At 48.4% G+C, this 27026-nt stretch overlaps 1 protein-coding gene and 1 non-coding gene across 5 annotated transcripts; both read left to right on the forward strand.

Moving 5' to 3' along the window:
- Positions 1–9776: 9776 nt before the first annotated feature.
- Trnaa-ggc (transfer RNA alanine (anticodon GGC)) lies at positions 9777–9849 on the forward strand. The gene has a single exon. It is a non-coding gene; the product is annotated as a tRNA-Ala (tRNA).
- An 11384-nt stretch (positions 9850–21233) lies between these two features.
- On the forward strand, positions 21234–25042 carry LOC114080062 (sialic acid-binding Ig-like lectin 14). 4 transcript variants are annotated; one of them, XM_027921599.2, is made up of 8 exons: positions 21234–21340; positions 21409–21792; positions 22011–22289; positions 22563–22610; positions 23928–24185; positions 24285–24420; positions 24553–24619; positions 24813–24901. In XM_027921599.2, exons 1-7 carry the CDS (start codon positions 21304–21306, stop codon positions 24593–24595), a joined length of 1185 nt encoding a protein of 394 aa, XP_027777400.2. In that variant the 5' UTR covers positions 21234–21303; the 3' UTR covers positions 24596–24619; positions 24813–24901. The 4 variants fall into 4 exon arrangements, with proteins under 4 accessions (XP_027777400.2, XP_027777401.2, XP_071460480.1 ...); XM_027921600.2 differs by lacking the exon at positions 24285–24420 and having other exon boundaries at positions 24813–25042; XM_071604379.1 differs by lacking the exon at positions 24285–24420 and having other exon boundaries at positions 24553–25042.
- The last annotated feature ends 1984 nt before the right edge of the window (positions 25043–27026 follow it).

A 27026-nucleotide genomic window follows, 5' to 3' on the forward strand; every position in this document is an offset into this window, starting at 1 on the left:
GTCCCTAGATGGAATCACGTTATTCTGCACCTTGCTTAAAAAAAAAAAAAAAAAAAAAAAAAAAAAAAAAAAAACACTATGCCCCAAAGATTCACCCACATCCATGCCATTAGAGCTCCCTCGTTTGTTTAAATGGCTCTATAGTATTCCCTTTATTTATCCATAATTCATGCAATCAGTTGAGAGACTGGGAGTTGAAACTAATGAATATTGCCTATTCAAATCTTCTGGTTTGTGTGTTTTTTTAAAATTGATTCCATTCAGTGTTTTTTAAGCCTCTGAAACCAGCTATTTGATAAATACCTCCAGATGTTTTAATTTTTTTTATAATTACTACAGTGGTGCCCCCTTATTTAGTTCCATTTTCCAAAGTTTCAGGTATCCACAATGAACTATAATTTGAAACATTATACACAGAAAATTCCAGAAATAATTGACAAGTTCTAAATCGTGCGTTCATCCAGGCAGTGTAACGAAATCTTGCACCATCATTTCCGGAACCTCTGTCATCCTGTGGACAGGTGTATCCCCCTGTGTATGCCACATGCCCATTCAGACTTTCAGTAGCTGTTTCAGATTGAGTTAGCAGATTGCCTTTTGTGATACTTCAGGGTTGTGTTTTACACAAGCCTTATTATACTTAATCGTGGTCCCCAAGTACAAGGATAGTGATGCTGGTAATTTTATTACAAAATATTGTTATAATTGTTCTATGATTGTTGTTAAGCTCTTAACTGTACATAATTTGTGAATTAAACTTTATCATATGTATGCATGTATAGAAAAAAGAAAACATAGAGCATTTGGTACTATCCAAGGTTTTAGATGTCTATTGGGGGTCTTGGAACATATCGTGTTCCCCCCATGGTAAGGGGGGAATACTTGGATGACAGAAATAATAATGTGAGAACCCATACCCTTATTGAATGACTGCTAAGGGCAGTCCCTACACTAAGTATTTGCTATGCATTACATAATTTTTCACATGGCCATCATGTTATTAGAAACAGTTATTATTTCCATGTAAGAACAAGGGACTTGAGGTTCTGAATAATGAGTTGCCCAAACTTACAAAGTCAGTGACAGAGCTGGAGACTTGAACCCAGGCCTCTCTGACTTGGGGTGGGGGTTCTTCCTCTGTGAAAATGTGCTACTTCTAGGGCTTGATGTTGTGCACATGTGGACTTGTCATGCCCACAAATTCACGTGTGATTCCAAAGGACCCTTTGTCAGACCCTGTACTTTGGTATCTGGAATTCTGTCCCTCTGCACTCACCTTACATGCCCTGTGGTCAGGACAGGACAGCAGCTGCACAACCATGCTGACCTTGTCCTGCCCTGATCCTGGTGTGTTGTGATTTCAGTGTCTGGGTCTGTCTCTGGGAATACACTGAGGGCACAGTCTAGGTCTGAGTCATCTCTGCATCTTCAAAATATCACCCAACATAGGTGTGGCTCAGAGCAGGGTCTCAGGAAAATGATAAGTGAATGAATAGGGGGATGGGTTGTGCTGGAACTTTGATGAAGTCCCTGGGATAAGAGAACATCATTCCCATAACTTCCTGAAACGTGAGGCCTCCATTCCTATCAGTTGGTAAGTCATGGAGACTACTTTTGCCACCATTCTCTAATGTATACAGTTCCAAATCCCTCAGCATGTGAGCCTCAGCTGTAACAATTTCCACAAAGACTGAGACACTCCCATCAGCCCTGGGGACTCAGGGACCCCTCACTCCCATCCCTCTGAGACTCGAGGCTGGCATTCCTGGCAGACATTGGCTCACAGGCATACTAGACCTTCTCTGCCTCCCTACAGCCGTAATTCCCACAGCCCTTACACATAGAGACTGCTATTCTCTTGACACCCAAGTGCCACCATTCTTGTTCCTGGGTTGGAACCATACTCCAATGGAAAATAGAAATTTTCTGCCCTTCACAAGGCCGTCCCCAAATTTCTGAAATGGGAACAGCTAAACAGGAAGACACCCTGAACCTGTTCCAAACTAGGTCTGAGTTTAGGACTCTGACATTGATACCATGAAACAGGAGGCAGTGGGTCATAAAGAACATCAAAGTAATGCAGAATCCTCCTCGAATGAGAGATCAAATCCAAACCCAGGGTAATCCTTGAGCAGCACATAATCCTTACAGGTGGGATAATCCTCAGACCAGCAGAACATAAAAACGCAGATGATCCAAAGGCCACAGATGCTTCCATGGCACTATTAAATAATCCAAAATGGTCACTTGCTCCTGTGGACTTGTAGGAATTGGAGATGGAGGCATCATTTTTGTTTTGGTGAATGACAAATCCCATTCCCATTATCTCTTCTGGTCAAGGAGCCTGGGAGATGGGTGTGGTTATTTGGGGAGGGTCTCCCCACAGCCTTCCTCTTTGCAATGGGCCATACCTACTAATTTTGAAAGAAAGCCCACATTCACATGACTTTTAATATAGTATATTGTTGTAATTATTCTGTTTTTATTATTGTTGATCTCTTGCGGCGTTCAATTTACAAGTTAAACTTTATAATAACTATGTACAGAGAAAAAAGAGTCTACCTAGGATTCAGGACTATCTGTGGTTTCAGATCCACCGTGAGTCTTGCAATGTATTCCCAGTGATGAGGGCGTCGACTGTTTGAAGACACAGAAGAGACATTGGAAAGAAGACCACGTGAAGATGCAGACTGGAGCGAGGCGTCTACATGCCATGGAGCAGAAAGGATTCCTACCAGCCTCCTTGATTTCCAAATCCCATCCTCCACAACTGTAAGAGAATAAATTTCTATTGAACAATAACATTAGAAATGAGAACAAGTCGTGTTGTTCCTATCTACTGTCAATATATTAATAGTCACTTTCAAATGTAAGCATTCTAATGTAACTTGGAGAAGAAATCATTGTCTGTTCAAGGTCAAATTTTATCATTCAGTTGAAGTGTGTGTGTGTGTGTGTGTGTAATTACATAATTACAGGAGTAAGAGGCTGAAATAATTAATGATTGTGAAAGCCAGCAGGATGCAGGTGGGTTCTTCAGGAGAATGACTCTGAAGTAGATTAGAGTTCAGCAAATTAATTGGGGGAGCCCTCAGAATTCACTTGTGTAGGGGAGCAAACAGGTGAGCCAAGGAGAGGTTGAATGGTGTGCACTTATAGTAAAGGCCTCAACCAATCCCATAGGGAGCTGGGGAGCTGGATGGCTCCACAGACGCATCCTGAATTGGAACAATATAGCTAGGCCTTATACTGCTCATTGACCTGTTAAACAAAACTCTTTAGGCCAATTAAACTTTAGCAGAGTTAATATGAGCAAAGAATGATTCATGAGTTGGGCAGCTCTCAGAACCAGAAGAGGTTCAAAGAGCTCTGTCCAGCAGTGTTAGCAGAGAAATTTCAAAGCCTGAACACAGAAGCAAAACAGAAATCACTTGATTGGCTACAGCCTAGTTTCTGCCTTGCTTGGGCGTGGTATGGTTAACCATTTGCATTGATTCAGCAGGTCTGATCAATTATCTGCCTGTGATCCCCTGAAGCTTGGCTGTTTGTTACAATATTACTGCCAAGTTAGTGCTATGGTGAGCGTATCCCCCCAAAACACATGTTTTGCAAGGTTAATTCCCAATGCAACAGAGTTGATAGGTGGGCCTGGTGGGAGGTGTTTAGGTCATGAGAAATTCATCCTCATGGATAAGTTTATACTGATTATAAAAGGGCTTGGGGTTGTGGCTCAGTGGTAGAGTGCTTGCCTAGCATGCCTGAGGCTCTGGGTTTGATCCCCAGTGCTGCATACAAAAACTAAATAAACAAAATAAAAGAGCTTGAGGTCACAGGTTCAATTTCCCTGGTCTTTCTTACCCTCTTACCTTCCTCCGAGTGATGATGAAGCAAGAAGGCCCTGGCCAGATGTTGGCACCTTGCTATTGGGCTTCCCAGACTCCAGAACTGTGAGAAAGAAATTCTTTTTTTTAACAAAATAAATGGCCCAGTCTGTGATATTCTGTTTAGTAGCACAAAATGGACTAAGACTGTTAGCTTTTCTCTTGTTTGCATACTAAGTTAGGTGGTTTGTTAGGGAACTCAAAGGGCAGCCAGCCTTAGGCTCATGGCCTCCTGCTTGTTTTGACTCAGTAGACCCATCACTGGATGTGTGCTGACCGGAAAGGGGCTGTGACCTCCGTCAGGCAGCTCCCTTGCTCCGAAGGGGGTCTTTGTGAGGGAGGACTCAACTGCAGGCTCCCAGTCACCAATACTCCCAGCAACTGCATGGACAGTACTCATGTCCAGAGGGGGCAGTCCACCCTCTATGCCATGTCTTTGACACCCAGGAACAATGAACAACTTCCACATAATCAAACAACTCATGAAATAAAACAGAGTGGTGTGTGTGTGTGTAGGTATACATTGATATATCAATAATGATATCAATAGTAAGGGTGACTCAATTAGATACTGTAATTAGGAAGAATATTTTCTCCTCTTGGAACCAACACGTGGATATAAAAACTGTAAATGATAACACAAGGCAGAACAGTAAAGACTAGAGAAGACAGAAACCCAGACCTCGTGTTTGCGCTAGGCAGCCTTTGTACAATGGTTTGGCATTCCAGCTTTCATATTACTAAAGGAAATAATCTTTAATAACTGTATTTAATTTTTTAATCATTTAATTCCTTTTGGGATGTACATCTTTTAAGAAAAGATGTTATTTGAAAGTTCTTTATGTATCTGAAGATGAATTTTAAAAAGATGGATGACTTTGTTGGCTAAAATTTCTTGAAGTGGAAGTAAAACCCTCTAATATCATGTACAGCAACTTCTATGAAAAATCATCTTTGATCCAGACATTGTAACGAATACAGAGAGCATAAAAGAAACAGGAAAGTTTGGGGAATGAGGTGCCTCAAACGCATTTTGTTCTCACTAATCAAACTTCAAAACAACAGATTTTTAAAAGAATACTTTTAAAACTACATTCTTTATAGTTTTGAGTCCATTGAAGCTAAAACCTTAAATCGAAACTGTCAAGTTTGCTGCATACTACTGACCACCGTTTTCAGAAGTAGAAGATGAGGAATTTTCAAAATTTGCATGAGCTATGATTCTTAAACGTTCTTTCTGGAAATCATGTTTTAAAAAATTATTCTTTCTGGAAAACGTGTTTTGAAAAAGTGTTATTTAAATTATACATAGAATTACTGTATGTACTGCCTCAGGATCTTGTATGTGAAACATTTGGGCATTAAACAATGAGGTGCCTTTTTAGTTGATTTATGACTACCTTAACTGTGACTCTGCTTGTTGCTGCGATATTTCTGAGTCTCGCCCGTAATGGACAACACAGCACGTATGAATCATGGATGTACATGGAAAGGAAAATCATCATTGATGATGGAATAAGAAAGAGGCTGAGTGAATTAGAAATTACAAGCATATTATGATTTGTTCTCTCTTCAGTTGTGTCCAGAAATAGACAGCAGCATCGGGCAGAAGAATTGCTGGTCATTATCAGAAAGATGGTCACATCACATCTGATTATTCTTCAACCAAAATTGACTCATGACCTAAGGGAGACTTGGGCATGGCCTTCCCACAGCATCCGAGCAGCATGGCGAAGCAGGTCTTCTATGTTCAAAGAGCTACCCGCACAAAAAGGAGACAGTATACTCTGCAGAAGAGAATCCCCACGTAGCAGGACTTACCGATGGCCAGAGGTACTTGTGGAAAACATGGTTTCTTTGGCGAACTTCCTGAAGAAGCCTCAGACCGACATGCTCAGAGAGTGGAAGTACATGATGCATGCTATAGAAGCTTTGCTATTCTGCTTCCACTAAGGTGCTGAAATAGGCGTGCAGCTCTTGAAAGTTGAGATAGGGATGGAAACCGAGGCATCATATTCACAATGTTGTCAGCCTTCCAGAATGTTCCCAGTGATCTCCACTTCCTGGTGGTCATTCATTCCTTTAGGCAATCTCCCCAAGTACACACTGGCCCTGCTGACTTGAGTATAACCTGGAACATGGCAAGGGATGGGATGTCATTGCCGAGATTGGATTACCAAGGGCTGTGACCTCTGTCTTGTTGGCAAACTCTTTGGGCTCCCTGGTTTTTCACATATGAATGATTAATGAAGTACGTGGTTATATTGTGAGCTGCCATTTTGGAAATGCCTATGTGTCAAGACACTGAGGGAAGCCCTTGGCCAACAGCCAGAAAGGAGCCAAAGTTCTCATTCCAATACCTCATGAGGAAACAAATGGTGCCACAGACCAGTGTGTGAGCTTGGAAATGGGTCATTCTCCAGTAGCATCTTCAGGGGAGATGGGGACCCCAAGTCAGCATGCCTGCCTGGTGAGGAACTGTGAGCAGAGGATCAAACTAAGCTATGCCAGATTCCCGACCCACAGAAACTATAGGATGATGAATGTGTGCCGTTGTAAGCTGCTTAATTCTGGGGTGATTTGTTACGTAACAGTGGATAGCTTGTATGATTTTGAGATCTTGAAGGTCAGTTGGATTGTTCTATTGTCCTATTTCTCATCCAAGATTTAAGGACAGATTCTACCCAAGTGATTATGTGATGTGTCAAGTGTGTGCAAAAATCTTAGGGAAAAAAAACGAGAGGGCAGGACTTTCTCATTTTTGACAGTGTTGCACCAGGTGAATCAACCCTTCTGCGAAGACAGTTACGAGTGTTGGTTAGAGGACTAAAAGGGTCTTCACAAAAACCCAAAGAACGTTTACACGTTAAGGGAGCCTTTAAGATCACGACAGAGACGCTCCTCTGGGGAGGAATTTCCCAGCTGAGATTTAGAAAGTGAGAACTTGGAGAAGCACACAGGGCACTGGAAGCTGCTCAGACCCGGGAGCATTTGCTTATTCTGACGACAGAAAATGAACTGCAGAGTCTTCAGCAGTCTCCTGGAAGGTACCAAGCTGGCAACATGGCACACGGGAGCCTCCGGAAGAAGGTTCTTCAGTGGCAGAAGGAAAAGGATCCCAGACAGATGGGCTCAGGCAAAGCACCAAGGAAGTGTGCTAGCACAGGAGTCTGGACCTCTGCAGAAATCAAGGGCACTCCAAGGACTTAAGGGAACATAGATCAAAGAAAGGACTAGAAACCACGTGCAGGTGGCATGAAGGGGCTCAACGGGACAGGCAGTGGTGGGCAGCCATGACCACCTGGACCTGATGGGCAGGGAAAAAGGACGGGACCTGAGGCAGGAAGGAGTGTGGGTACCAGTCCAGCTTGTGGACACAGGACAGTGCAGCTGCAGCCAGGACTGTGGGGAGGGACCCAGGGGACTAAAAACCCTGCCTTTCCAAAAGCCCAGCGCTGCCTCCTGCTAATCCCAGAAGGCAAGGGGAGGCCAAGGACACAGTCCTGAGAGGCCAGCCTTCCTGGGAACACCGAGCAGAGAAGAGTGACTAGCAGACCGGAGGGTTCGTGCCTCCTTGCCATTTAGCACCGTCCTTGTCCTTTGTTCAGACAGAGAAGCTCACCTGTCTAACACACAGGGGCGCCATCCCAGGAGCTCAGCTGTCACAGTGGAGTGAGGCCCTCTGAGTTACGCTCCTAACTAAGCCACCACTGTGCTTGTCACAGGAGACACTGAGATGAAAATGTCAGGGTGACTCCAAGGACCCAAGTCATCAGTGCTTCCTCTTATCATCCTGCCACAGGGTCCCGTGGGCGTTATTTGGAGATGGAGGTGTGAAGAGATTGCCCAGGGAATACTCTGGGTCCACTTCTAATTCTCCTTCATCCCCTGGTGTAGCAGCAACCCAATTTCCTCTTAGTAACCGGACCAGTCACCCTAGCCCAGTAGCCAGGGCCCTCCCTCTGCCTTTGGTCCAGCATCACGACTCTCCCCGGATGGCCCAGAGGCTCTCTCTGCTCCCTCTTCAAGGAACCAAGACTGTGTCCTCTGGGACAAGTGTTTCTCCTGAAGGCACTAGGAGCCCAAACCCACCCGCTCCAAGGTTGCAATTCAGGAAGCGTAAACGGCTAAGCATGAAATTAGGTGTCTCAAAACACAGGCTGAAAGAAACGTAAAGATCTTAACAAAGTCAAAGCTCTCGATTGGCTCCATTTGCGCTTCTAGAATCGGACAACACTTTATTCTTCAAAATAGAACGAGCGATCCCATGAGAGCACAGGAGGCTGGTTTTATAGACGGGAGGGCTGAGGAAAGCAGAGACAGACAAAAAGTGGTTTTGCTGCTTCAAAGTTACTTTCCTCGTAAAGGTTAAAGGAGGGGGCTTCCTGGTGGTGCCAGCTAGCGCTGGCCTGTTAGGGATTTGGCTATTATCTGTCTCTCCTAATTATTCAGAAGGTCAGATCAACAGTTTGGTTTTGGCTTGGCGACGTGGAACTTTAGCGTGAGTGATGCCATTTTGGTCTGGTCTGCTGGGTCGAGTGTGGGGACTGAGCCAGACCAATGGCCTCCTGTACATTCTACTTCCAGGTGGAATAAGCAAGAAGGGCCAGTCCTGCTTCCACTTCTCAGTCTGGACACTGTGTATTCGGGCTCTGGAAATGCTACAGTGCACCGGAGGTGGTTTAGGGCAAATGCTGTTCTGTGGACCCCACCCTGCCCCTCCCTGGGTCCCCCAGATGGCACCACAGCTGAGCCTTCAGTAAGTCCTTCCCCCATGACATTGACTCATTGGCTTCTGGGTGATGGGACATAATTTCACTTCTCTGTCCTCCACGTTCATTTCTGATTCAGTGTGGGGGACCCTTGGGGCTCCCCCTTCAGCCGCCATCACGGTAAAGATAAGGGACTCTTCCAAGGTACCACAGAGGCTTTCTGACATCTGCCACCTGTGTCTTGAGATGGGAATGCGAGGTCTGAGCTTATCTTTCTTTCTTTCTGTACCAGGGATTGAACTCAGAGGCACTCAACCACTGAGCCACATCCCTAGCGCCTTTATTTTATTTAGAGACGGGGGTCTCACTGAGTTGCTTAGCAACTCACTTTTCCTGAGGCTGGCTTTGAACTCACGACCCTCCTGCTTCAGCTTCCAGAGCTGCTGGGATTACAGGTAAGTGCCACCGTGCCAGGCCTTATCTTTCTTTTTATTGGTCTCCAAGTCGGTCAGAGGCATACTGTAGGCCATATGGTCTTCATGGTGGCCTTTGTCACCAAGGTGACTGAGTGTCACTTAATCTCCCAGTACCTTGCCCTCTGTCTTATTCCACCACTGGTAACAATCTGAGCACTCACAACACACTAACAATGACTAGGGGGCTAAACCGCAGGGTGGGTATAAAGTAAGAGAAACAGTAATATATCGGAGATGCACAAAAAAATTAAAGTGTTCTAATGTCCTATCTTGGAGAAGTTTAAATAAATTAGCTGCAGATTGTTAAGTGTGTGCATTATAATTTTAGGATAACAAACAAATTTAGAGTATAAAAGTTCTGAACTAATAGAAGAGAGATTAAATAGGAAGGAAAAATTTTAGCCCAGCCACCCAATCCTAGGCCAGAAGGGAGGAGGAAATAAAAAGGGAATCACTGAAAATGGAGTATTTAACCCCAAATATGTTAGTACTTGCATTAAATGTAGCATAAGGGTTCTGTTAAAATCAGTTTGCCAGGTTGAACCCCCCTCAAAATCCAAATGTACGCTTTTCACAGGACACATCTAAAATGTAAAGGTACAGGAATGTTGGACTGAAAAGATAACAGAGTGGCAAGTGGCCACCAGAGGAGCTGAGGGACGTAGTAAGGTCTGCTAAATAGACTGTAGAGAGGGTCGTGTCAGGGTTGGGGGTGTAGCTCAGGGGTAGAGGGCTTGCCTGGCATGCACGAGGCCCTGGGTTCAATTCCCAGCACCTCAAAAACAAAAACAAAAAAAAAAGGTAGTATCACAACAATAAAAGTCTCAGCTCATCAGAGTATTAAAATACTCATTTGGTACACACTGAATCGCAGCTCCCCAAATGTATAAAACAAAAGTTGACAGAACTACAAAAAGAAATAAAAATCACAGTGGTGAGTTTTTAACATATTTCTCTTTAATGAGTAAATTGAACATGAAAAAAATCAGTGAATATATAGAAAATCTAAACAATATCATTAATAAATTGATGTAAGCAAAAGACAGACATTGTACTCGTAACTGTCAGATACATACATTATTTTTAATCTGTAAATATCCATCATCTTTCATGTGTTATTAAAGTTCATGAGGACTATTATAAACATTGACCAGAGACTGAGCCACAGAGAAAAATCTCAACTTTATTCACAAGGTTCACAGCATAGAAAGTGTATTTTATGAACACTTTCCAGTTAAGGTAGAAATTTTAAAAGATGATTGGATCTTGAAGGTTTGGAAATTAATAAATCACTTTAGAAATTCTTGGGTCAACTATGCAGTCATATTGGAGACTAGAAAACAGTTTGAGGGTATTAATAGCTTAAAATGCTTATTATTGGAAGACAAATAAGCCAGATTAAATTAGGCATTTCTTCTCAAGGGATAAATAAAAATAAAGTAGAAAGAAATAATAAGTAAATAATAAAAATTTTAAAACCCATAAACCAGAATCAACAGAGCTCTTTTCTTTGAAAGAGTAATAAATTGATAAACCTCTAGTGAGTCTAATCTCAATGAAAAGATAGAAGGCACATTTGGCTAATGTCACGAACATAAAAGGATATAGCCACAGATATTGCATGCATTGAAAAATAAGAAAATAATGTTTTAAACAATTTTATATAAATGCCTTTGAAATTTAGATTAAATGTATAAGTTTTCTAAAATAGATAGACATGAATTTCTAAAGTATTTAGGATAACAACGTCAGAAAAATACAGAAAACCTGAATGGTTTTATAACTGTAGAGAAGAATCAGGTAAAAATCATCTCACAAGGAAAACTCTAGGTCCCAAGGGTTTAACCAGCAAATCGTATCAAAACTCAAGGGAGAAACAAAGAATCCCTTCTTCTCCAAATGCTTTGCTTATTTTTGGAGGCTAATGTAAAATTTATACCAAAACTCAACAGAAGTTAATCAGGCAAATATGGTGTGAATAGTAAACCAAAATTAGCAAGTTAAATTGATTTAAATATCAATAGGTGAATACGTCATAGCAGAAATGTATTTGCTCAGGTGGGTGTGGTGGTAATTTTCATTGGCCTATAATCCCAGTGGCTCCGGAGGCTGAGGCAGGAGGATTGCAAGTTCAAAGCCAGCCCCAGCAACTTAGTGAGGCCCTAAAGAACTTAGCAAGACTCTATGTCTAAATGTAATATTAAAAAAGGCTAGAGGAGCGTCTCACTGGTTAAGGACCCCGGGGTTCAATCCCCAGGTACCAAAAGAAAAATGTTTTTGCTCAGTCTTATCAGGCACACTTCAGGTGCTCAAAAGCGACCTGCGGCCAGTGGCCACGGCACTGGACAGCAGAGAGAACATGGCCATCATTGTAAAAAGCACTACTAGACACACTATACATGAGAATCATGGAGCTATGGAGCAAAACAGTAAAACTCAGAGCAAAAATGGGGAAAAGGCATTCTCTGACAATAGACCAAAGAGAAAATCAAAATCAGTATTGCAGAATACCTAGAAGAAAATGTATCAAGCAACAATAGAATACAGTAATCTCCACTGCTAAAGAAACGTCAGTCATTGGCAGTAGTGGTGAGACCCGGAAGTCTACGCGTGAATCCTCAGAGCGAGGCAGAGTCCCACAGGAGCCATTGCTCTGCAAGTGCCAGGAAAGGTACCTGGACAGGAAATGAAGGTGCAGTATAAATAAGAGCCACGAAAAGACGGGACTGTCAACTTTCACAGACAATATGATCATCTACCTAAAAAACCCAAGAATTTACAGAAAAATCTTAGAATTCATAACCAAGTTGTTTGAATTAGCAGACACAGCTCTGCATACTAATCAGGATCTTATAATGAATCAACAAGTAGAATTCGATCCCTGTCTCACACCATACACAAAGCCATTCCAGATGGGTTCACATGATTTTGAGATGATTTAAATATAAATTATTTTGCATTGAAATTTTCCATGGTTCATTTTTTAGGTCATTGATTTTCATAAATTAATTTTACATCAACTTGGGGTGATTTGCAAGTCTGGACCTTTGTGTTTGCCACAACTGGGTGAGGGCAAGGGTGCTCCTGGTGTCTACTGCGTGAAGCCAGGGGTGTGCTAGGCACCCTACCATGTACAGGGCATCCCCCTCTCCCCCACAACCAAGTACTGTCCAGTTCCAATGGCAACAATGCTGAATTAAAAACTCTGCTGTAACCTGACACTTGAATGGGTTATTGTGTTGCCTCTAGTCATTTTCCCAGTTAACTTTGAATTTTCTAGGTATATAATCATACCAATTGCACATAATATAAAAGTATATACATACTAATTGCATAGAATAATCCTTTCCAGTACTTAGAGTTTTGATTTGGTTGTTTGAGAATGATGTTCACGGTGCACCCCTAGACTGTGTTCCCCTGAGGACCCCATCATGGTGAGATTCCTATGTCTCCCCACTGAGGACCCCAGAGCTAGATTTTGCTTTTGCAGGGACCTTGCAGGTGGCGTGCAGGTGGCGTGCAGGTGGCATGCAGGTGTGTGCCTGAGCTCACCCTGAGGCTTTGTGGACGTGGAGAAGGGCTCTGTGCTCACTTTGGTGGCCTTGACCCTGAATGAGGCTGTCCCTGGGTCAACTGGGCCGTGGTTCTCCCGTCGTTGTTTCCTTAGATTCTGACCCACTTTCTGCACTTGGAACTTTAGCACCTGCGATCTGTCAGATGCCAATGTCCCATGAATGGCTTCTCTTTTTTGGCTTAGGTTAACCCAAATTGGCTTAAGTTAACCCCCCCAACCTTGGAATGTGAAGTAACGGTCGTGGTATTGGGTGCCCTTCTTTCTGCTGTTCCTGACTGTGAGAAGCCATCTCTGCTTCCCATTCATTCCTGAAACAAATATTGAAATCCACAAGTTCATTCCAGGCCACCAACATAGGGGTCCTTCTGGTTTTCTGTCTTTCCATGTGTGTCAATACCTTCTTCAAGAAACTAGTTTCCCATTATTGGCATATGTTTGCTCATTTCTTTTTCCCCATGGCTGTCACTAGCTGCTGCTCCTCCCTGCATGGCTGCTGACCTGGTCCTGCGAGGCTCTGCTTCCCCTTGCCTGGACGCCCTTCACCATCCCCAGGAGGCTCCCACAGCACCCTCCTGGAGCTCTGACACCCCCACAGGGCCATCCCTGAGTGCACCCACACCCAAATGCCCTCCCTGCTTGAGTTCTGATGCTCCTCTCTGATGTTCTTGGATAGAAACCATCACACTCTTTTGGGGACACCCAACTGCATACAGCCCACCTTGATCTTTAATACCTGCGGGCTCTAAGGCTGTACTGGTTAGGAAAGGTAGAAAAGGGGGGAGAAGGGGCGGGGCCGGGAGGGAAGGGGAGGAGCAGGGACAGGAACAGTGTGGTGGTCCTGGATCGACTTTGATGTCAAGCTGAGAGGGTTTCTGAGTGGAAGTGGGGTAAAGAGGAGGAGAAGCGAGCGCGACTTCAAAAGCTTTGGCCTGAGCTGCTGGAAAATGCAGCTAACATTTACTGAGGCAGGGGACAGGCTTGGAGTGGAAATCTAGAGCAAGGTTTCCACGGGACGAGTTTAAGTCACCTATAGGTATTTGGGCAGGCAGTTAAATGAGTGGGTCTGGAACTCTAGGGAAGGAAGCAAGATGAAGAGCCGTACTTGGGGGTGAGCAAGAGTTGGATAGTGTTTACAGTCTTGGGCTGGATGAGATTGCTCTGGGGCTGGGTGGAGATGGCAGAAGCAAGTGGCTCAATCCTAGGGTGGAACCGAGCCACGTTTACTCAGAAGCATTTAACTTGCTTTCGGTTTTTTGCAACTAGATAGGTAGGTAGGTGCCATCCTAAATTAAGGAGATGATTTTATTTCAGGAGGCTTCTGTTGGGAAAGGTGCCTGAATTTTAAGAGATGCTCCTTCAGCCTCTAGCAAACTCCTGCACAGCAGAGTTTCCTCTGGTCTATGTTTGAAGATCTATTTTAATGGATTTTCTAGCATTGAACTATATGAGTAATTCTCGGCATTTGGCCATGGTATGTCAAAAACTTGCTGGAGGTTTTCAGTTGCCACCTGTCAGCTTGGAATTCTCCAGGTGATATTCACAGGGAGATTCATCTGCAATTTTCCCTTCTTCTGTTACCATGTTACATTTTATTTTCTGTGATGCCGGCTCTGTACACATAATTGCAAAGATCTGCAAAACATTTTTTTTCTCTTTATGTTGAATCACAATGACCTGTTGATATTTTGAAATAATTTAATAAGATTCTGTAAGCATGTATCATTTCCCAGTCTCTTTAACAGGTCCATCTTTTCTTGAGACTACTTTTATAATTTACAAGTTCCTGAGGAGTCATTTGTTTATTCCAAGTTTTCCAGTTAAAAGCAAGGAAGTGAACACAAAACTCTCTAATGAACTGGAATCCTTCACAGGGACCCCCTTCCTGCTCATCATTTCCATCCTTTGGTCCACATCCTGTGTGAATCTGGACTCTGAGCTACTGATTTTGTTTTTTGTGCTAAGCATTTCAGCTTAGGTCTCTGATTTGATTTGGCTTTTTCACTATGATCATTTTTCTCCTTTATTGTTGTCCATGTATGGTTTTCTTGTTTATTCTGTCTTATTTTTGTTTTGTTGATCATTTAAAAGTCTCCTTTTTTTTCAAGAGACTGAGTTGCTTAGGAACCTTGCTAATTTGCTGAGCCTCCTGCCTCAGCCTCCAGAGCCACTGGGATTATAGGCGTGGGCCACCGCGTCCGGCCTCCTTTTAATTTTTAATGCTCTATTATTTTTATACTTTATGGTTTGTCGAAAACAGTGCTGGAGCTGGGCGTCTGCACTGGAGTGCTTGGTCTTTTCAAGACTTGCCCAGGAGCTCTGATTCTTGTCCAGCAGGGGGCACACCTGGACTTGGATGGGCTCCCTGCCTCCGCGTGAGCAGAATCCCCTGCTGGGAAACGGAGTTAGACCGTAAATCTCCGACAAGGAGAATTTTTGTTTGATGAGTCAGTGCATCCATTTGCCCAGGTGTTGCAAGATCAAGTGGCTACAGGACAAAGGCAGGCGTAAGTGTGTGCAGTAGCCCTGGGGTAAGCAAAGCAGCAGGGCAGAGGACACCTGAGCTTTCGCTCAGACAGGGGACAGGGGACCGGGGGCAGGGGGCGGGGCTCAGTCAGGGGACCGGGCACCGGGCGGGGAGTCCGGACCAGAGGGAGCCGGGCCGTTCCTTCAGCTGCAGCGGAACGCCGTCGGGCTGGATCCCAGATCTTCAGATATTTCAAGGGAAGCAAAGCATTCGGATTATTGGACAAGATCTCCAAATTTTAAACCACAATCAATGAATTTAAAATATTTGGAGAAGCCGCAAGCAAACTGAATGCAACCGTGAACTGGAAGATTTTTTTGGCGCGTGGCGCGGGACCCGCTGTACTTACTCAGCACGGGATTCCAGTTATTCAACACTTTCCCCTAGGGTCAGGAAAACTACAAGGACGTCTGCTGTCCACACTCTGGTCAGTACTGTACAGAAATGGCTAGAGGGCGCAGTGAAGCAGGAAGAGAGTAAAAGGAATCGGGATGGGAAGGGAAGAAACAAAGCGTCATTGTTTTCAACAAGACCCTGTGTGGGGAGAACCCCAGATATCCTACCGCGCAGATTATGGGCCTTAGCAAGTGCGTTTAGCAGAGTAGCTGCGTTCAAAGACCAGCGAGAGAAATAATAATAGCAATATACAATACAATATATACCATGCTCATAAATCAGAACTTGTGCTATTTTAATTCTCCAAGACCCTGGGTGTGGAGGTGGGCAGCGCTCAGAGCTTTGTCCTCCCAGACCCATCTCTGTTAGTTCCTGACCTCCGTCCTGTTTTTTCGAGACCATCCCATGCTACTTTTCTGCTCTCGAATGCTACCTACCTCTTTCTTCAGGCCCTTTCACATACGGATCGTGGTTATCTTTAGATTCCCTGTGAAATCCCACCAGTAGGTACAACTATAATGCATCAGTTTTTAAACGTGTGTGTGTGTGGTGGGGGATTCCCTGTGAGATTAGGACACCTCTGCATTGTATCTGAATCTGATTCTGTTGCTTGGTTTGTCTCTTCAGATTACAGAGACGTTTTAAAAGTGGGCCGAATATGGTGGTCCTTTGATTTTTCTGGGGGACTGGTTCTAATACCATCATGGGTACCCAAATCCACAGAGGTTCAAGTCCCTTCTGTGGAGTGGTGTAATATTTGCATATTTGCATAACCTGTGGGCTTCCTCCTGCACTTTCAACTCTCTCTACATTACTGAGAATACCTAATGCAGTGTCATGCTGTGTATTTGTTATGCTGTGCCATTTAGGTAATAATGATCATAAAACAGAACCTGTCCGTGTTCAGTACAGATGCAATTAAAAAAAAAAATCTGTATTAGCAATCGGTTGATCTGAGGGTGCAGAACCAGCAGATAAGAAGGACTGTGTACCTATGAGCAATGACCAATCTGCAGCAGCAGGAAGCCAATCCTCATCTCCAGTAACCAGCCCAGCTGCCAGTCCACTGCCAGAAGTCAGGCTCCGAGGAGATCAGACCCCTGTCTCTAGCAGCCAGCCCAGGAAGCTCAGCAGGGACTTCTGCAATGATTGACCCCAAATGGCCAGGGCGTGAATAACTGACAGCTATCAATAATTGACATTATTAATATTATTAGTAACTGGTAACTTCCTGGATTTTCATCCCTGCTTCCCTCATGGGACCAATCAGAGAAAGTCAAATATGCCCCCTCCCGGGTCCCAGAGGATTTCTCACTCTGGTTAGCCTGCAGACTGCTGCTACGCCAAGGCCTCCGACAGGCGTGCCCGAAGCCCGCCCCTTAGCCACCACATAGCTCACCCCCTCTTCTGCCTGTGTGGAGCCTCTGCCAAACACAAGTGGTGGTGGTGGCTCCCTCCGGGTAGCCAGCTCGGATGCCTGTCCTTTGCCTGCCCTCATTGGCTTGGACTTTATTTCTACAGTGGGTTATTCGTTTTGGTTTTGTATCCATGGGCTCTGGAGAGGTTCTTGTTAGAAAGCACGAATGTATGTCAGCATCGTTCCCAGAAGCCCAGGGAGGGCTTGTAAACGCTGAGACTGAAATCAAGCTTCTTGGGGAGGCTTCTGCCCCTTCGGGTGCTGGGCAGAGCAGGTAACGTGTGTGGGCGTGGAGGTTAGGGAGGAGGCTGTTGCGCAGAGGGCAGAGGGGTGCAATCAGGATGGGCACCTCTGCAGCTGTCCTACTGGGGGAGAGAAGCACCAGTGCCCGGATTTGGCTGAAAGTTCTGACGTCCCCAGCTTTGGGAGCAGAGATCCCCAGGCTGGCTGGTCTACCCCCAATCCTTTGCCTGGCCTGTGGGCCCCCCCGCTCTGCCTTCTTCCATGGGCTTTTTCCTTGGGGGGGGCTGTGGCCACGTGTTTGGTCTGTGGAGGCTCCAGCTAGCATCTTCCCAGTTCAGGGGTCCTGGGAGGAGGACAGCAGCTGTTTGCAGCAAAAGTCCTGGGACTCGACTCACTGGAGGAAATTGGACGTGGCCCCATCTACAAGCTGGTAAAACTGCCTGCCTGGTTGTGGGGGGATGCGCCCTGCCAATTGGCCAGTGCCGGTCACAGACTCCCCAGGAGCAAGGGCGGGACCCACCATGGAACAGTGGTCCTCACCAAAAAGTAAAAACGGGGTCAGAAGGGAACCAGCCCTGAGCAGTCAAAACCAGCAAGTAAGCCATGGAGCCCAGGAGGACAGCCCTGCGGAGTCACAGGGACACTTGGGTTTCCTCTCGAGCCTGGGAAGCCCAGAAATGCAGAGAGGGAGTGAGGATGAGGGGACCAGACTCAGGGAGGCCGCTGCAGACGGAGCTGTTGTGTCACCACCCAGATGCCCTGGAGCGGGCTGGGCACCCTTCCTCCTCAGTCCTTGACCCTGCTGGTCCAAGGCCTCCAGTCCAGCCTGTGCCCTGCCGTGGTCCCATCCTTCCTTGGACACATGGCGGGGAAGCTCCTCGTGCGGCGGGCGGGTTCCTTGTGTCTGCACCCTGCGGCTTCAGTTCGCGACTTCCTTCCTGCTATCGTCATTTCTAAGTTCCGGCTCCTGATGTGCATCGGAGCCGACGTTAGAGAATGAGCTCATCCTGGGGCCAGTGTCAACTCTCTGATCCGGCGGTGCGCTGACCTCCCTGTGACTGATGAGGACAATGGCCAGAGGGAGGGTGGGCAGGATCAGGGGGGTGGGGTTGGTCCCACGGAGCCCCATTACCCTACAGTCTGGGGTGTGCAGGAAGGCATGCGCCACCACAACCCCTGCTCCCCGCCCCTGATCCTCAGGACCACGAGCCCCCAAACTCAGTCTGCTACATCCGAAATCTCCCCAGTTTGCACATGACTTTGGGGCTCCATTCCTGGTATGGTTTGGATGTGAGGTGTCCCTCCAAAAAGCTCCTGTGTTAATGCAGGAATATTCAGGGGTGAGTGGTTGGCCTGAGAGGGCTGCACCCTAATTAGTCCTTCCTAGTTTGGGTGGACTGCCTGTGTGGTGACTGCAGGCTGGCGGGGGTGACTGGGGGAGGAGGTCCCTGGGGGTTGCCCTAGTGTAGGGTTGCTCTCCCCACGACACCTTCCTCTCTCTTCCTCTCTCTGCTTTCTTGACGGCAGGAACTGAGCAGCTTCCATCCATCCCCCTCCCCAAGGATGTTCTGCCTCACCTTGGGCCCAGAGAGAAGGAGTCGGCCATCTACGGACTGAGACCTCTGATACCATAAGCCAAAATAAACTTTTCCTCCTCTAAACTGTCTTTGTCGGGTGTTTTGGTCACAGTGACACAAAAGCTGACTAAAACAGTGCCCTTCTCTGCATTCGCAGCCCATCCTAGATTCTGGACCTAGGATGGGTCTGTTTCTTGTCAGCCCTTCCATGGTTTCAGGATTTAAGATCATTCAAAACACTCACAGAAACACCCAGAATAATGTTTGGCCAAATGCGTGGACACCTGGGGCCCAGCCAGATGGACATCTGAAGTGCAGTGTTTCCCCGTGGTACTTCCAGCACGGAGATGGATTTATACCCAGCTGTTAGAGCCCCTGGTGATGGTCTTGTCCTCTTTCCATTCAGACCTGTGCCCTTTGTGGCATCGAACAGGTTCACAACTTCAGATACCACCTGGATCCTGAGGATTCTGTGTTCTCGTGTCCAGCCTGAACTCTTTCTCCAGATCCACGTATCCACCTCCTCCTGCCTTCTCTCCACTTGTGTGATAGTGCACACCCAGCCCGGCCTGTCCCAAGCTGAGCTCTGGCACTGGTCGCTTTAAGCCCACCATGGCTCAGACCCAAAACACTGGCTTCATCCCTAACTTTTCTTCCTCTTCCTGTGGCATCTGATCTGTCAACAAACCCTGTCTTTTCACTCACTCCTCTGCCCTGCACCACACCCATCTGGACCCCAAGTCCCCATCTCCTATCCCTGGCATTGCAACTGGCGAGTTTGTGCAGCAAGTGGGGTGATCACTGGAAACAGGAGAAACTCCTGTTCGAGAACAGTCCTCACAGTGCACTCAGGGTAATGGCTCATCTTAGGCGTCATCCGGACTGGGTCATGGGTTATCTGGACATTTGCTCAGATGTTATTCTGGGTGCTTCAGTGAGGGCATTTGGAATAAGATCGACATTTAAATGAGCAGACTTTGAGTTAATTGTGTTGCCCTCCTCAATGTGGGTGGGCCTGGGCCTACCAGTTGAGTAGACTAACAGACCCTCCTGCAAGTAAGTAGATCTAGTTTGCTGACTGCTTCAACCTGGGGCATGAGTTTCTTTCTACCTTCAAGCTGGAACTGATATGTGGGCTCTTCCTAGCTCTCTTCCTGCCAGCTGTGGACTCGAACACCAGTGGCTGTCCTGGGTCTCCAGCTTGCAACTACACATCTTGGAATCTGTAATTGTGTGAGCCAATTCCCTATCCAGGACTTACGCTTATCCCTGAGGGACAGCTTCCATGAACCCCAGGGGTGCCTGAAGCTGCAGATAGTGCCAAGTCTCCCACAAGCATCGAGAACTTTCACATTTTCCCTGAAGGGAAGAAATTTGCACTTCTCTTTGGCAAATCTAAATTGTTGACATAATTTTTCTTGTGCTCTGGGGACATTAATAAGTAAAGTAAGGGCTACTTGAACACAAGCCCATGAAATGGCAACAGTTGGTCTGAGAACTGAAATGGTTAGTAATGGGAGGGTAGCCTATACAGCTATGGATATGCTAGAAAAAAGGAAAATACATATCTTGGGCAAGATAGAGCAGGACAATACATGATTTCTTCACAGTGCTTAGAATGGGGAGAAATTACAATTTCTCGTTTGGAAAACAGAGTCAGTCATTGAAATGCTGTGTGAGGGTTCCATGATTCATGTGTGACTCTATTTTCCAGATGAGCAAATTTAGACACAGAGAGTGCAAGTGACTTTCATAAGGTTGAACAGCTATAGGCAAAATCTGGGTTCCTCCTCGGGCACTTCCTGTGCTCCAAACACCCAACTCTAAGGCCTGATCTGGACATCGTCACCTGATCTGGACATCGATGAGGACGATCACAGGGTCAGTGACCCAAATCCAAGGGACCAGGAGACGCCATGGTAACTGACCAGAAGGGTCCACATCTTTCCTGACTGTTATGGGCCAGTTCACATCCACGTGGTGTATGTGTGGCTAAGAACTTGCCACCCTTCCTGAGGGGGGACACCCCACCACCTGGACACAGCCCAGCCTCCCCTCGTCACAGCTCCTGACAGTGAATTTGCTCTTTGTTCCCCCGAGGAGACTCAATGAGCCTCAGGAAAGGCAGTCCCCACTCAGGGTTCTGGATCTTGAGTCTGGGCACATCCTCCACTCCCAGCTGTCCTTCCTCTTTCCCATCTGCATCCACCCTTGATGATCTACTGCTGACTTACACCATTTTGCAGGGAGCCACTTCCAGCCTCCTGTCTGGACAAGACTCCACCCTCTGGGGACCTCAGCTCATCCCTGAGGCAACTGTAGGCTTGGGGAGGCAGCTGGTTCCCAGCCCCACCTCAGCCCCAGGAGCACGAGGCACCGAGTTCCCCTTTGGTGGGTGACCACAGCTGTCACTCACCACTGGCTTCCTGCCAGGGCTTCCTCTGTCCTGCCCCACCCCAGCTTCAGAGGACCCTGGACTGGCTCTGGCCCTGGCACATGCAGGATGCTGCCCCTGCTGCTGCTGCCCCTGCTCTGGGCAGGTGAGTGGGCTGAGGGAGGGGCGGCCAGGGTGGGGGCGGGGCTGAGCTGAGCCTCTGTGTCCCCCCAGGGTCCCTGCAGGAAGATGCAGGGTACAAGCTCCAGCTGCAGGAGTCGGTGGCAGTGCAGGCTGGCCTGTGTGCCCTGGTGCCCTGCTCCTTCTCCTACCCCTGGAGTGGGTGGAGTCCCCCCAGCAAGCTCTACATCTACTGGATCCGGGAAGGGGACAGGACATACTATGATGGTCCTGTGGCCACAAACAACCCAGACATGGGCGTCAGAACAGAACACAGGAATCGATTCCATCTCCCTGGGGACGTCAGGGACAACAACTGCTCTCTGCTCATCAGAGACGCCAAGAAGAAGGACACAGGAAGCTACGTCCTGATGGCAGATGTAGGATGGAATACAAGATATACTTTCAGAGACAAGAAGCTGACTCTGCAGGTGACAGGTAGGCGGGGCCCAGGATGGTACCCAGGTAGTGAAGACCCCTGGGTTAGAACAGGGTCAGGACGCTAGAGCTGTCCCTGCTCTGGTCTTGGGGCCGGGGTGCTCAGAGGTGGTACGGGACCCAGGGCCAGCTCGGGCCCTGAGGCTCCCGTCACTCTCAGCGTCCCCCTGGGTGTCCCCTCTCTCTGGGGCCCAGGCATCTCGCTCTCTCCTCCTCAGCCCTCACAGAGAAGCCCGTCATCCACTCTCTGGAGCCTCTGGAGTCCGGCCGCCCCACAAGCCTGAGCTGCCGCCTGCCAGGGTCCTGTGAAGGGGGAAGGCCTCTCCAGTTCTCCTGGACAGGGGCGGTCACTAGCTCCATGGCCCCCGGGGCCCTGCAGTCCTCAGTGCTCAGCCTCACCCCACGGCCCCAGGACCACGACACCAACCTCACCTGCCAGGTGAAACTGCAGGGATCTGCGGTGACCACGGAGAGCACCGTCCAGCTCAATGTGTCCTGTGAGTGCAGGAGGCCAGCGGGGTCCCCAGGGTATTGTGAGCAGGGTGTGTGTGTGTGTGTGTGTGGGTGGGTGGGTGTGGGTGGGTGTGTGTAGGAATGTAGAAGGATAAAGTCAGACAACTTGTTTGTGGAACTGAGCACTTGGAGTCCAGGTGGGGGGGTCAGAGGGACAGCACCCCCCCTTCCTGGTGTCCATGGCCCCCTTGGGCTCCTCCATGGCCCACGCCCTTCCCACTGCTCACTCTGAAGCAGGACCCTGTCTTTCCTCCCAGATGCCCCTCAGAACCTCAGCGTCCGCATCCTCTTTGGAAACAGCACAGGTAGGAAAGCACTGCCCCTCCCGGGCTGGGCTGGGAGGTCTCCACAAGCCCAGGGCTCAAATCCCAGGGATGGGAACCTCCCTCCTCAGCTCTAGCAGGGGCCATCCCACACCCTCAGCAAGGTCTCCCATGGATACACCCAGAACGCATTTGGGAATCCCTTTTCTCTTCTTTTCCATTTTATTCCTGATTGTGATAAAAAAAAAAATGTACAAATTACCCTCCTGGCCACTTCTGTGAGTTGGCCTGGGCAGTGCAGCGGTCCATTCACAGGGTCATGCAATGAGTCTGCAGAGCCTTCCCCTTGCAGAACTGAAACTGCCAGTGAACAGACCCCTTCCCGCCACTGCGGCCTCTGCTCTCTGCCTTAGGCTGGCGCTGCGCCCTGCTCCCACAGTCCTGTCCACCCCCCTCTGATGCAGGGCACCTTTCCTCTTATTGGCTCCTATGTCCCCAGGGCCTTCAGTGGCCCCTCTCCCCACTGCTGTGCTGGGACCTCTGTTTCTCTCTCTTTCTCTTTCTGGGTGATCTCATCTCTCCTCCCACCCTGCCCTGATGCCCCCCACAGCTCTCTGGCCAGCTCCTTCCCTGGGCCACGAGCTGCACACTTAGCCGACTCCAGCCGGTGCCTCCCCAGCACCCCTTCCCTTATCCAAGGGGTTATCTGCACATGCACCAAGTAAGTGCCTTTCCCCCAGCTGTGACCCTGCATCAGTGAGTTCAAGACCTTTCCTTCTGAGGTCACTCTCCCCCTCTCCTTCCCCTTGGCCCCTGAACCAGCCCAAGTCTTGTCTTCAAACCTAGACCCTAGCTTCAGCCTCTTCCCAGCCTCCCTACCTCCTGTCCAATCTCTCCCGTCCAGGCCCTGCCTGGTCCCCGCAGGATCTTCTGGTCCCAGTGCTGCTCCTGAACTTTGCCTGTTCACAGCTCCCTTCAGCTCTGCAGAACCTCAGGACAAAGCCCAAGGCCTGCAGCCTGGCACAGAAGGCTCCAAAGTCCTGACCCTGCTCTGTCCCAGCTTTAGTGCTGTTTGGGGGCACCTGGTTCTCACCGCTTGGTTGCAGATGTGCACATCTTCCTGGACTTCAGAGCTGGGTCAATTGCTGGCCCTTGGCTCTCTGAGTCGCCCCTCCCTGTTACTATGAGAGCCATCCTCCTCTATCCTGGCTCTGCCCACATGTCCTTCTGACCACCTGGCCTGACCCCAGGGCACCTTCTCAGTCCTTGCCACATGGTCTTGTCTTTCTGCTGTGCTCAGTGGGAAGAAGGAGGGAGCAACAGACCCGTCAGCTCCCTGCCTGCTGTGTCTCCCCCCAGCCCTGAAGGTCCCAAGTGGACCCACATCACTGCCCGTCCTGGAGGGTGAGTCCCTGCACCTGGTCTGCATGGCGGACAGCAACCCGCCTGCCTCGCTGAGCTGGTCCTGGAAGACCAGAGCCCTGAGTCCCTCCCAGGTCTCAGCGTCTGGAGTCTTGAAGCTGCCCTTCCCAGGGGCTGAGGACGAAGCGGAGTTTACCTGCCAGGTTCAAAACCCGCTGGGCTCCCAGCAACTTTTTCTGAGCCTCTCTGTTCAGAGTGAGTAGCAGGTGGGTGCTGGGGTGGCAGCCTGGCCAGGTGTTTGGGTGGGCGAGGGCTGAGGCCTGGGGACAGAACATTACTCCTCCCCTCTCCCAGGAAGCTTCTCTTCCTGCCTGTGTGTTCCTGAGAAGCAGGAGGGCTCCTGGCCCCTGGTCCTCACGCTGGTCAGGGGGGCTGTCATGGGGGCTGGCTTCCTCCTCACCTATGGCCTTACCTGGATCTACTACACCAGGTGAGCTGGCCTAGCCCTCTCCAGGGAGCCCGGGGAGGGGTCCCAGAGTTCTAGGAGGGCTGAGCTGTCCTGCCACCTGGAGCTAGAATTAAAGTGGCAGGCTCTGATCCAAGGCTCATGTTGGCTCTGCAGGTGTGCAGGTCCACAGGGGAGCAGAGCCAAGAGGCCTGGCTGAGCCCCCTACCCAAGACAGAGTGAGGTATGGACACCCCGCCCAGATGGACCTCCCTGCCAGCTTCTCTCTGAAGACCCTGGGCTCACCTACTGACCACCTCGTTGCCTCCTGCCTGCCCATCTGCCTACCCCACCCATCCCTGCTGGTCTCACTCCGCTGCCTGATTGTACCAACCTACCCCTTCTTTCCTGCCTTTCTCTTCCCCCTGCATCCCCAGCCCTGCAGAGGGAGTGAACTTGGCTCCCTGCCCCAAGACCAAGAACCTGCCATCTCAACACTTGAGTCTCCGGCCTCCCAACTTCCTGGTCAGCAGAGACCGGAATACACGTGGCGTCCTGAACCCAGCACTTCTTTTCCAGTTGAAGACTACCTCATTTTAATTACTGTAAAATATTGTAGCATTTAACTATGAGTACACACTTATTAAACAATGCAACATAAAATTGATTTCCCTATTTACAATCTCTGCAGCAGTTTTTGGAACACAATTATGTCTGAACGTTTCATTCCATTTTGTTGGACGTATTTTAACTAAGGCTTGCTGTGCATTTTCTTCCTTTCTTCCTCTCTTTATTTGTGCTGGGAATGGAACCAGGCGCCCCTACATGCTAAGCCATGCTTGCCAGAGCTGACCCCGCCCTGTGTGTTCATTTTTTGATGCATAAGGTCAGTTGAGAAAGATGAAGATCTGAAGAGCACGGTAGGCGGAAGTTCCCTTGTGGCCACACCTTTGACTCCACCACCCAGCACAGGCTACCGATGTCCAGCCCCCCACCCTTCCATGGCTCTCTGGGTCCTTCCAGTTTACCCACTTCCACAGGGGCCACCAATCCCTCTTCCAACCATATCCTTCTGTATTGCCAGAGTCTGGGCTTCCTACCCTGGTGGGATAGCGTGGGGCCTCCCTCCCACCAGTACTAGGATTGAATGAGCAACTCTGCCCAGCCCCACAGACCCAGGCGATTTTAATACTTTTATTTTGAGACGGGGTCTTGCTAAGTTGCCCTGTGTAGCCTTGAACTTGCGATCCTCCTGTCCCGGGCCTCCCGAGTCACTGGGATTACAGGCGTGTCCCTCACGGGGGCGTGTCCACCACCATGGGCGTGTCCGCCGCCACAGTGCACAGTCCTGCTCCTTCCAGGCTCTTCAGAACGCCTCCTGGCCTCCTGTTCAGATTTAAATCTGTTCAGTGATTTCGGACTGGACTTTAAAGGTCATTACGTCCTGTTGCCGCGCTCCAGAGTCAGCCCTGCTCCTCCCCGAGTGTCCTTTAGCAGTAATTCGGTTCGGGATAAACTGCAGCTGTCCCTTGGCCCCGCTCCCCGCTGGGATCCCGCTGGCTGCCTGGGGTGAGGGCTGCTGCAGGGCCCAGTGCTGGGCCTGGGGGGCATTGTCCCCGGAGGCTGGACTTTCTCCTGTGGCTTCACCTTAGCCTGGCGTCCTCAGTTACCCTGGGCTCTGCCCCAGCCTCAGGTGAGGAGAAGGCAGGGTTTCTGTGGAGTTGAAGCACCCTGCTTTGCACCACAGCTCTGGCCCGCGCCCTGCAGTTTCCTGCTCATTCTTTGGTTGGTCCCTCCGCCCAACACCAACACTTTGTTTTGTTTTGGTTTTTTGGACTGGGACTGGAAGCCAGGGACCTTTAACCACTGAGCCACATCCCCAAGCCTTTCTACATTTCATTTAGACACAGGGTCTAACTAAGTTGCTTAGGGCCTTGCTAAGTTGCTGAGGCTGCTTTTGAACTTGTGATTCTCCTGCTCAGCCTCCCGAGCAGCTGAGATTACAGCCATATGTGTCCTCTAAAATTTATAGGTTAAAACATTTTAAAAAATATTTTTTAAAGTTGTCGAGGGACATTTGTTAAATTAATTTATTTATTTATAATCAGTACTGCGACTCAAACCCAGGGCCTCGCACGTGCTGGGCCAGGCCTCTACCACTGAGCTACAACCCCAGCCCCATGTAGGTTGAAATCTGAATCTCCCAGATGAGGTCACTAAAAGGTGGGCCTAAGTCCTGATAGATCTGCCCTCACTAATGGGGTTAATGGCCTTGTGAGAGCCAGGAGGGTGTGTGCCACCCCTTCTTCCTGTGAGGACACAGTGAGAAGATGCCATCTACACAGCAGACACTGAACCCCCTGGTGCCAGGATCTTGAACCACACTTCCTGGACACAGAAATGTGAATAATTAATTTCTGGTGTTTATAAATTACCCAGTCTCGAGTATTTAGCTACAGGAGCCCAGTTGGATTAAGACAGTTGTTCTTCTCTTTTATTACTGTTTGTACTATTTTTGTTGGAGGAGGTAGACTGGACCTCAGTGGTGGAAGGAGAGTCCAAGCAAGAGAGCAGCTGTGCTCAGCTCCAGCAGATCCATGCCCTGGGGGAATAGCTCGTCTTCCCATACCATTCCAACAGACTTCACAATA

Source organism: Marmota flaviventris, chromosome 18, assembly GCF_047511675.1.
Source record: "Marmota flaviventris isolate mMarFla1 chromosome 18, mMarFla1.hap1, whole genome shotgun sequence".
In the NCBI taxonomy this organism is placed as follows: domain Eukaryota; kingdom Metazoa; phylum Chordata; class Mammalia; order Rodentia; family Sciuridae; genus Marmota; species Marmota flaviventris.

Excerpts from the sequence above, each read along its gene's own strand:
- LOC114080062 (XM_071604379.1), top strand. The coding sequence starts at position 21,304 with ATGCTGCCCCTGCTGCTGCTGCCCCTGCTCTGGGCAG. Across the intron at positions 22,290-22,562 it reads CGTCCAGCTCAATGTGTCCT|ATGCCCCTCAGAACCTCAGC; the intron begins GTGAGTGCAGGA and ends CTTTCCTCCCAG. Across the intron at positions 24,186-24,552 it reads TCTGAGCCTCTCTGTTCAGA|GTGTGCAGGTCCACAGGGGA; the intron begins GTGAGTAGCAGG and ends TTGGCTCTGCAG.